At 42.1% G+C, this 11,146-nt stretch overlaps 1 protein-coding gene across 1 annotated transcript; it reads right to left on the bottom strand.

Annotated features, from left to right (window-relative positions):
- Nucleotides 1-1,734: 1,734 nt before the first annotated feature.
- LOC109892163 (ATP-sensitive inward rectifier potassium channel 1-like) lies at nt 1,735-3,829 on the bottom strand. Its single transcript, XM_020484599.2, has one exon. It carries the CDS (start codon nt 3,827-3,829, stop codon nt 2,684-2,686), a length of 1,146 nt encoding a protein of 381 aa, XP_020340188.1. The 3' UTR covers nt 1,735-2,683.
- Nucleotides 3,830-11,146: the final 7,317 nt, after the last annotated feature.

Genomic DNA, 11,146 nt, shown 5'->3' with positions numbered 1-11,146 from the left:
GGGGAACAAAACATCAATATTTTGGGTCCATGGCCAGGAAACTCCCCAGACCTTAATCCCATTGAGAACTTGTGGTCAATCCTCAAGAGGCAGGTGGACAAACAAAAACCCACAAATTCTGACAAACTCCAAGCATTGATTATGCAAGAAGGGGCTGCCATCAATGTGGCCCAGAAGTTAATTGACAGCATGCCAGGGCGGATTGCAGAGATCTTGAAAAAGAAGGGTCAACACTGCAAATATTGACTCTTTGCATCAACTTCATGTAATTGTCAATAAAATTCTTTGACACTTATGAAATGCTTGTAATTCTACTTCAGTATTCCATAGTAACATCTGACAAAAATATCTAAAGACACTGAGCAGCAAACCTTGTGAAAATTAATGTTTGCGTCATCCTCAAAACTTTTGGCCACGACTGTAGTCTTTGTTAGACTACGTTTAGTTGTTGGTCTGAGCTTTCCTGGGCACGTAAGTCGCCTGATATTTGGAGTAGAGAGAACATGTTGGTCTCATTAGAAAGCTAGGATTCATTACTATAAAACTCTAAATGTGTTTTTGGGGTCAATGTGACTGATTATGTTAGAGCAAGTCACAAATAAATAATCCATACCCAACCCTCCAGTAAGTCGTGATGAACTCACTTACAAAACTCAATTTTGGACGAGACTGACTATGAACAAAATTATCTTCATTTTACACTATGTAGTACACTTTAACACTAGAATGAATGTTTCTGACTCATATCAATGCACAAAGGCCACTTAAACCCAGATAAATTGGTTCTAAGGGGCAGTTACCTTTTTAAATGGCACATGGTTACATCTGTGTCTTTGTTTTAAGTCCAGTGCCTCAGGCTATTGTTACATTTGTATCATTTGAGGCATGTGCATCAAGAGCAAAGTAATTTGTATCATTTTACTTTTTCTGTGAAAACCATTAGCACAGACAAGTCTGATTAGGCTAAGCCAGAGTCATTTATTTCTTAATATAGGTCTCTGGTAGGGCTTACCTATGCCACAGCCTCTGTCATAGAAACAAACAGAGCATGGCTTTGTGTCCGCGGTTTCACTTTTACATTGCAGAAAACACTCGTCTGTAGCCCAATCATTCAAAACTAAAGACCTAATTTACCTGACCTACATGTTTCTACTTTCTGGCTCAGACTCCCAGGACGCTCTTAACGGGTACACACAAATTAATCATCATAAGTAAGGAACTATCAAAACTATGAAAACATTTCAAATAATCCCTATTTAATCTATAAATAACGTGTCTCACAGAAAATACATGATTAGCATTACTGATCAGATGGAGGTCTTTACCACTAAATTAATTAATTTTAGGTGTGCCGAAGAATTTTCTATCCCATCATGGTGTGCCACGGTTTGGAAACCACTGTTTTAGTCCATTCCATTGGTCCTGAAGTGAAATCTCCACTCAATCGGGGCCCTGTGCCATGCAAAACGAACTCGCCCATGGTCAATGAGCATCATCACTATCTTTCCTTTGTGGTACATCAAGCAATTATTATTACCAGCTGAGATAAATGTTGATGAGTTGATTTTACTCCTGGCTCAGAGTTTGTCTGGGCATTGTCTTAACATCATTTTAAAATCTACTCTGAGCTGTGTTTTTTTGTTGTCTTAAAACAGGATTCATAGGACCTTTTCTGAGATGCTTTGTGGGATACAGGCCCATGTGTCAGAAAGGATAATACTCAAGGCATTGTCAAAAAACATTTATTTATTCTAACCAGGAATGCTGCTTTCCCTGAGAACAAGTAACTCAATATTACAAAATAAGACATCTACACAATGTAGATTAGTCACATTAATATTCCCAGTCAGTGCAATTAGCAGCTATTCACAGTATTCTAAAGGAATTAAGGCATACATGATGAATCTGTTATGGCACATAATATGTACTTTGTCATTCCAGTTAAGAAAAAGACTATGTAATGACTCTAGGGAAGCAAGTTCTACCCTATTGTTATTCCCCCCATCTCTGACATATTTCATTAAAACAGGCTCAGGTCATAAGCTTCTCATGAATACCCCCTGTGCTTTACTCTCTCTCCCACTCTCTCCTTCAGGTCATGACCAAAGCCCTTTTTAATAGTTACTGTACCTAGTACAATAGTTACTGTTTGTATGTCACAAAGGTGCTTTGAGTGTAATGAGCTGTTCTTACCAAGAGTTTAGCTCCTACCAGAGCTTGAAAACACCAGTTCAACATTGACAAGAGCGAACCTCTCAACACATAGCAATGTTTCCAGGGATCATTGATTTCTTCGGTCTTTTGCATTGTATGTCATTTTTTTAAACAACACATAAAGGCTGATATTTTGTCTTTTAAAGGCATAGACATAAATAATACTGAGTTGTTCAATCTTAACTCAAGTGTAATACCCAATGCTCACATGAAGCAAAGTAAAGATTTGCACCATATCCAAGGTGTACATTATTCTTTGGCTCACTGGTTATTAGAACTGGGGCTACCTGCTCATTCTCTATGACTCACTATGAGCCCCTGACCCCAATATGAGCTTTCTGTCAATCACATCGGACTATAGAGAGGACATGAATACTCTCATAAACAAGTGCTTAATCCATATCTCTCTCGGCGAGCCACGTCCCACATCCAGGGGGCTGCTGTCTGTTAGTCTGTGGTTTCCTCCGGCTCACATTTCTGTGATATCCATTGTGTCTTGAATGTCAATCACCTCGAATCCGGGGTTGTCAATACCTAGCTTCCTGTGGTGGTTGTTTTGGTTATTGTTGTGATTGGTTTGGTCTGGATCACTCTGAAAGCATTGGACACAGTGTGGGGTCGTCACCGGCACGGTTCTGGAGAAGTTGGAGAAGTCCACATGGTACTTGCCTGTCTTGGTGCGGGAGATGATGGGCAGGAAGCTGTATCCCCATTGGACCTCCTGGGGAATGAAGGAGGTACGTACCTGGCAGGCGGAGCTGGTGGACTCTGCCATCCCGTCCAGGAAGACCACCAGCTCAAAGTCCTGCTGCTGGAGGGTGTCCGCTGACATGTCGTAAAATGGACTGGCCTTGTCGATGATGTGGTACAATGTCAGCGGGCAGACAAAAAACAGGTTGTCCTTGCCAGCGTCCACTGCAAAGTCAATGCCTACCTGGTCGAGAATTATAGTCTCACCTTCCGGCGTGACAGTTGTCCTAAGCAGCTTGCCGTAGATTTGGCTCCCAATTAGCAAGGTCTTGCGGAGGTTGGCCACTCGGATAAGCAGGCACAGGCTGCCCTTCTTCAGGCAGATGACAGCTGTGTTACTGAAGGTCACTGTCTTTGCCCTCTTCTTGGGAAGGGAGATCTTGGCCAGGATCACTCCACACATGAAGCAGTTGACAAAGACACCAATGAGGGATTGGACGACAATGAGGGCCACGGTGCCAGGGCAGTGCCCAGTGAGTGCCCGTCCACCATAACCAATTGTTGTCTGGGTCTCCAAGGAGTACAGGAAAGCCGTGGTGAGTCCATTGACATTGTCTATACAACGAACGTGGCTGTCTGTGCGGTTCTGTCCAATCAGATCACCATTGCTCTTGGCAATCCAGTACCACAGAAGGCTGAAGACGAACCAGCTGCCTGTGAAGGAGGCGACGAAGAGGAGGAGGACGAAACGCCAGCGGATCTCCACAACTGTCGTCCAGAAATCCCCCAGGTAGGCAAATTGGTTGTGGTACTCGATGTTGCCAAACTCAATGTTGCAGCGGCCATCTTTGGTCACCAGACGAGTCCGGCGGATTATGCGCTCCATCACGTGGTCGTGGATGTGCCTCTGGACGAACTGGAACATCCTGGAGCTTTGGGAAAAAGTGTATAAGACCGGGATAAACCACAATGGAGAAACCACAACTAGCAAACACTAATTTAAGTTGGTTATAGAAAATGAACATCAATAAAATGAATATATATATATATATATATATAAATTATTATTATAACTTAAGTGTTGTTTATCTCAGTTGTTTCATAAAACACCTCGTCAGCAATAGATTTGAAAATGTATCTTTGATATTCCACTCATTTATATTCCTAACAACACATATTACATTGGTCTTAGACATATTAGAAAAAAACAAAACATTTTGAGTGTCTCGGAGATTAAATAATTGATTTCACAGTTACTCACCCTACAAAGTGGTGAGGGTACATTTGTGGTTCTAATTGTACCACTTTTGTTCCACAAAACTAATCCCTGGCAGCAGTTCCACTGAAGGGAAACCAGGCAATAGTAATGACCTTGCACTTTAAAACTTGCTGGCCTACATGACTATGGCAACACAATTAAATGTTTAACATAGGTCACTCATCCTCTAATAAAACTCAATGAGGCAACACTATTCCTGCCATTAAAAGACCATAGCCTTTTTTCAAAATTAGAAAAGTGAAAACGTTCACCCTCCTCTCCTATTCAGCAAACAAAAACATCTCACTTGATGAAAAATCCCATAACAATACTTAAGAAATAGATCACTGTCACACTGTCGGTCTGTCTGAACAGCAGAAAATCCATTTCACGTACCTGCTAAGTGAAACCATGGGCCAAACTGCAGAGACGGGATCGGTCTGGGACCTCACACTCCTCAGAGTGAGTTGCAATGTAGGCGTTGCAAAGGTTTTAATCCACATGGAAATGTCCTAATCCCAGCCACATGCCACGGTGTACAGCCCTCATACAGACAGACAAGAGAGGCAAGTCGGAATGTTACGACAGTGCGTCACTTTTTTAGCTCTTAGACCCAAGTCAACATCCCACCACACTCTCCTCCAGAGTCCCCAGTATAGCCACTCATCCCCAGTCAGTGTTGTGGTTGGCTGTGGCTCCCTCCCCCTGACCTGGTGGCTCATTGTACATGGTATCCACCACCACCACCACCACAAGTGAAGGCTCAACACCAAAAATGTAGTATTCTGGATTCCATGGCGCACAGTTTGCCAGAAGGCACACAATAACTATGGCAGACAGACGGTGCACTCATGCTGTTGTTGTTTTCAACTCCACTGAGAACATTAGAGCTTTGCGTTGAGGCCCACACATTTTTTTTCCACTAGTCCCCAACCACCCCTCCTCCTCAAAACTTCAGCCCTCTTAGTATTTGCATCAGAATGAAGTATGCTGGAGTGGCAGGGAGCAGTGGGCGATATTCCAGTGGCAGAATGAGTTTGGAAAAAAACATCTCTCAACTGTGGAACACATAGTCGGATTGGCCATCTGGCAATTCTGGCAAATGCCAGAAAGGCCAGACCATCTTTTATTGGGGTGGGCTGGTCAAATCTTTTTTATAAATAAATAAGACTGATTTTTAGGATGTCTCATGGTCACCACAGATGCAAAAGTGTGACATAAGCGGATGCATCCAATGAAAAAAACGGATTCATCAAATTGTATTAGTCACATGCGCCGAATATAACAGAATATAACACCTTACAGTGAAATGCTTACTTACGAGCCCCTAACCAACAATGCAGTTTAAAAAATATATAAAAATATGAATAAGAAAAATAAATACATTTTGAAGTAACAAGTAATTAAAGAGCAGCAGCAAAATAACAATATCGAGACCATATACAGGGGGGTACCGATACACAGTAAATGTGCGGGGGCACCGGTTAGTCGAGGTAATATGTACATGTAGGTAGAGTTATTGTGAATATGTGAATATGCATAGATGATAACAACAGAGTAACAACAGAGTAGCAGCGGTGTAAAATAGAGAGGGGGGGTGTAAATAGTCTGGGTAGCCATTTGATTAGATGTTCCACCTGGTATAGAGGTCCTGGATGGCAGGAAGCTTTGCCCCAGTGATGTACTGGGCCTGTACGCACTACCCTCTGTAGTGCCTTGCAGTCAGAGGCCGAGCAGTTGCCATACCAGGCAGTGATGCAACCAGTCAGGATGCTCTCGATGATGCAGCTGTCGAACCTTTTGAGAATCTGAGAACCCATGCCAAATCTTTTCAGTCACATGAGGGGCAATAGGTTTTGTCGTGCCCTCTTCACGACTGTCTTGGTATGCTTGGACCATGTTAGTTTGTTGGTGATGTGGACCCCAAGAAACTTGAAGCTCTCAACCTGCTCCACTGCAGCCCCGTTGATGAGAATGGGGGCGTGCTCGGTCCTCTTTCCTGTAGTCCACAATCATCTCCAGTGTCTTGATCACGTTGAGGGAGAGGTTGTTGTCCTGGCACCACATGGCCAGGTCTCTGACCTCCTCCCCATAGGCTGTCTCGTCGGTGATCAGACCTACCACTGTTGTGTCATCTGCAAACTTAATGATGGTGTTGGAGTCGTGCCTGGCCGTGCAGTCATGAGTGAACAGGGAGTACAGGAGGGGACTGAGCATGCACCCCTGAGGGGCCCCTGTGTTGAGGATCAGCATGGCGGATGTGTTGTTACCTACCCTTACCATCTAGGGACACCCAATCAGGAAGTCCAGGATCCAGTTGCAGAGGGAGGTGTTTAGTCCGAGGGTCCTTAGCTTATTGATGAGCTTTGAGGGCACTATGGTGTTGAACACTAAGCTGTAGTCAATGAATAGCATTCTCACATAGGTGTTCCGTTTGTCCAGGTGGGAAAGGGCAGTGTGGAGTGCAAGAGAGATTGCATCATCTGTGGATCTGTTAGGGCAGTATGAAAATTGGAGTGGGTCTAAGGTTTCTGGGATAATGGTGTTGATGTGAGCCATGACCAGCCTTTCAAAGCACTTCATGGCTACACACATGAGTGCTACAGGTCGGTAGTAATTTATGCAGGCTACCTTGGTGGTCTGCTTAAAACATGTTGGTATTACAGACTCGGACAGGAAGAGGTTGAAAATGTCAGTGAAGACACTTGTCATTTGGTGAGTGCATGCTCACAGGACACGTCCTGGTAATCCGTCTGGCCTTGCGGCCTTGTGAATGTTGATCTGTTTAAAGGTCTTACTCACATTAGCTGCAGAGAGTGTGATCACACAGTCTTCCAGAACAGCTGGTGCTCTCATGCATGTTTCAGTGTTATTTTTGCTTACTAGGGCGTATAGATGTAGTTTAGCTCGTGTCACTGGGCAGCTCTCGGCTGTGCTTCCCTTTGTCGCCTGTAATGGTTTGCAAGCCCTGCCACATCCGACGAGGGTCGGAGATGGTGTAGTGCAATTAGATCTTAGTCCTGTATTGATGCTATGCCTGTTTGATGGTTCGTCGGAGGAAATAGCGGGATTTCTCATTATCTTCCGGGTTAGAGTCCTGCTCCTTGAAACCCGCAGCTCTAGCCTTTAGCTCAATGCGGATGTTGCCTGTGATCCATAGCTTCTGGTTGTGGTGTGTACGTACGGTCACTGTGAGGACGACGTCATCAATGCACTTATTGATTAAGCCAATGACTGAAGTGGTGTACTCCTCAATGCCATCGGAGGAATCCCGGAACATATTCCAGTCTGTGCTAGCAAAACAGTCCTGTAGCTTAGCATCTGCTTCATCTGACCACTTTTTTATTGATCTAGTCACTGGTGCTTCCTGCTTTACTTTTTGCTTGTAAGCGGGAATCAGGAGGATAGATTTATGGTCAGATTTGCCAAATGTAGAGTGAGGGAGAGCTTTGTATGCGTCTCTGTGTGTGGAGTAAAGGTGGTCCCTCTGGTTGCACATTTAACATGCTGATAGAAATTTGGTAAGACCGATTTAAGGTTCCCTGCATTAAAGTCCCTGGCCCCTAGGAGTGCCACCTCTGGTTGAGCCTTTTCCTGTTTGCTTATGGTGGAATACAGCTCATTTAGTGTGATCTTAGGGCCAGCATCAGTCTGTGGTGGTATGTTAACAGCTACGAAAAATACAGATGAAAACTCTCTAGGTAGATGGTGTGGTCTACAGCTTATCATGATATACTCAACCTCAGGCAAGCAAAACCTCAAGACTTCCTTAGATATTGTGAAAAAGCTGTTATTTACAAAAATACAAAGTCCCCCACCCTTGTCTTAACAGACGCCTCTGTTTTATCCTGCCGATATAGCGTATAACCAGCCAGCTGTATGTTGATAATGTCATTGTTCAGCCACGACTCCGTGAAGCATAAGATATTACAGTTTTGAATGTCCCGTTGGTAGTTTAACCTTCGCGTAGGTCATCGATTTTATTTTCCAAAAATTGCACGTTTGCTGGGCAGAATGGAAGGCAGTGTGGGTTTATTCGATCGCCTACGAACTCTCAGAAGGCAGCCCGCAATCCGGCCCCTTTTTCTCTGCCTTCTCTTCACGCAAACGAGGGGGATCTGGGCCTGTTCCCGGGAAAGCAGTATGTCATTCACGTCGGGCTCGTCAGATTCGTTAACGTAAAAAAGGATTCTTCCAATTCGTGGTGAGTAATCGCAGTTCCAAAGTTATTTTTGGTCAAAAGAGACGGTAGCAGCAACATTATGTACAAAATCATTTTAAAAATAAATTACAAACAACGCAAAGAAACAAACTAAAAACACAACTGGACAGAATCACGTAAAACATCAGCTTGAAAGATTGTGGATTTTTTTTTTTATGCTAATTATATTTCTGCGACGGCGCGGACTTCAACCTTAATAGAAAAACAACAGCATTTGGTTTTCTGTGTTCACAACAATGCTTAAACCACATCAGAGGACAACTTTTGAGATCGGGGAAAAATGTAAGAGACTTTGATTCTTGTTTCTCGAGTGTCGTTGCCCTTTAATTCAGGGTGCATGCCCTACACTCATCACAGTTTGCAATTCAAATGCCCACTTGTAGTGCCACTGGACAGAAAAAAACAAGTCAGTTAACCTTTATTTATTGTAATTTAAATTAGGATTGTAGTAGTTAAGTGTTGCGTTAGCTAACTCAATCTTTATTTCAAATAATTTTGGTGACTTCATAGAAATTGCTAGCTAGCACGCTCAGCAAAATAAAATCTATATAAATATACAGCCTCGTGTCATATACTGTCTCGTGTCATAGTCACATCATGAGATTTGTAAATGAAAGAGGAATATAATAATATGAATCTAATGGAGTTTCCCCATCTAGAGTATTTCTGGGCAGCTGTCGTGGAAATTTCCTGTATTTACCAAATCATGAGAGCAAACCACGCATAATTTATTGTTCAGCTTTGTCTCCTAAACTATGTTATTTTCTCAAACTCAGAACCATGAATCAATCCTCCATATCAACAGGCATATATCAAATCCATCCTATCTTGACAAGATCACAGAGACACATTGACTGGCACACAGACATTGTGGAGCCAAGAGATACACGCTTGACCTCTCCCCTCTCTCCGGCCCAAATAACTTAGTCTTGACAGAGAACAGATACTGCAACCCCGCCACAGTATTATACAAACACATTCTGATGAGAAGTAACTTACAAACATATGATGAATATAAAACATCTTACCTATGTTACCAACTAATTCTGATTATTCCCCAACACAGCACAAAAATGTCCTTATCCAGATGGTGTGACAAAGGCATTTCCTAACAGACCTGCTAACTTTCTTTGTTGTTACTTTTAGGGTTGGAACCAACATGCAGTACCTCCAGCAGGCAAAGAGGCAAGAACATTCGTCCGCCAGCTCAGGGAAAAATTACACTATTCACAGCCCTGTGTAATGTTCAATGTAATTACATTGCTGAACTTTTTGAAACTTTATGTATTTGTATTGTTGTGAAAATGTAAAAATCAAAGGAAATGTATGGTTTAAACATGTCTTTAATGTTTATTCGTATTAGCTCTTAGTGATCATTCCAAGTGTTATTACATTTGTGTTTACATCATAATGACCAAAGATGTGTGACTTTATATGATATAAGGCATTTATGTATGTGTTTTGTCATTCATAAGGGGTCTGATTTTAAAGTAAGTACAGCATCATGCGATATAGTGTCTTTATGGATGTGTTATAAAAGACCGAAGGTGTCTCACTTCAAACAAAGTATTACAGGGGATTATATAGGTTACTAACATCTGCTGATTTATTAAGGACAGCCACAAAGTCCTAAATAATTTGACGTGTTGGTGCACCAGATCTTCCGTGCATTTGGGCGGAATTGTCTGGGAATGAGATTAGGTTTAATGTGACTAAGATGACCTCACTTTAGTGTGTGTGCCATCCTTCATCACAACATGGCACCCTTTATAAAGCACATGTTTATGTCATATTTAACATAAGTGGGTTATGTCACTTTTGACATTGGTGATTAATGTAACACAGTTATGCCACATTTATGAACCCTTTATAAAGCATGACATACAGTTATAGATGCTTTGTAATACATTAATGTAGTGCTTATGAAGGCTTTATAAACTGAACGTCATTTAAAGCTGGACTGAATGTGCCACTATAAACAATAACATGATAATTAAAACATGATAAATTACTCATAAAATGTAGTTAGGTAACACTAAATGGCTTCACTGAATTATCTGCTGATGTTGAAGAAATACTCAAATAAATTATACTTTTTTTTACTAAGAGCTTGTGAAAACTACAGAGACAAGTATGGTAATTATCAGTTGATGTACAAAAGTATATGGACACCCCTTCAAATTAGTGGATTTGGCTATTTCAGCCACACCATTTGCTGACCGGTGTTTTAAAATCGAGCACACAGCCATGCAATCTCCATAGACAAACATTGGCAGTACTGAAGGGCTCAGTGACTTTCAACGTAGCTTCGTCATAGGATGCCACCTTTCCGACAAGTCAGTCTGTCATATTTCTGCGCAGCTAGAGCTGCCTTTTTTTTGTCCTTGAATGCACTGAAGTCAGAAGTCAGATATTTCCCAGCTCCGAGTTCCCAGTTGTTTTTAACACGCATTAAACAAGATTATGCCAAAGTCTCCAGCCATAAAATGACTAGAATTGTATGAAATCCGTTTATAAAAGGCCCAAAAAAGTGCCTCTACTCAACTGCTCAATGCCACTACGCAAATGATATGATATGCATGCAATGCTTTATTATAAAGGTGTTTTGTTTTATCTCTTGCATTCCGGTACCTCAGAACTCTCCAGGTCACCCCCTCTCGTGCTCACTTTTTGTTCAGGCACATTAAGCACTGAGAGTATACCATTAAAAGTGAAAGAAGTGAGTGAGGGAAAATAGTTTCCACAGACTAGACTAGACAGTA

The sequence above is a fragment of the Oncorhynchus kisutch genome, linkage group LG6 (genome assembly GCF_002021735.2).
Source record: "Oncorhynchus kisutch isolate 150728-3 linkage group LG6, Okis_V2, whole genome shotgun sequence".
Classification (NCBI taxonomy): domain Eukaryota; kingdom Metazoa; phylum Chordata; class Actinopteri; order Salmoniformes; family Salmonidae; genus Oncorhynchus; species Oncorhynchus kisutch.
Note: the sequence above shows the minus strand (reverse complement) of the source record. Positions and strands in the feature narration are given on the sequence as shown.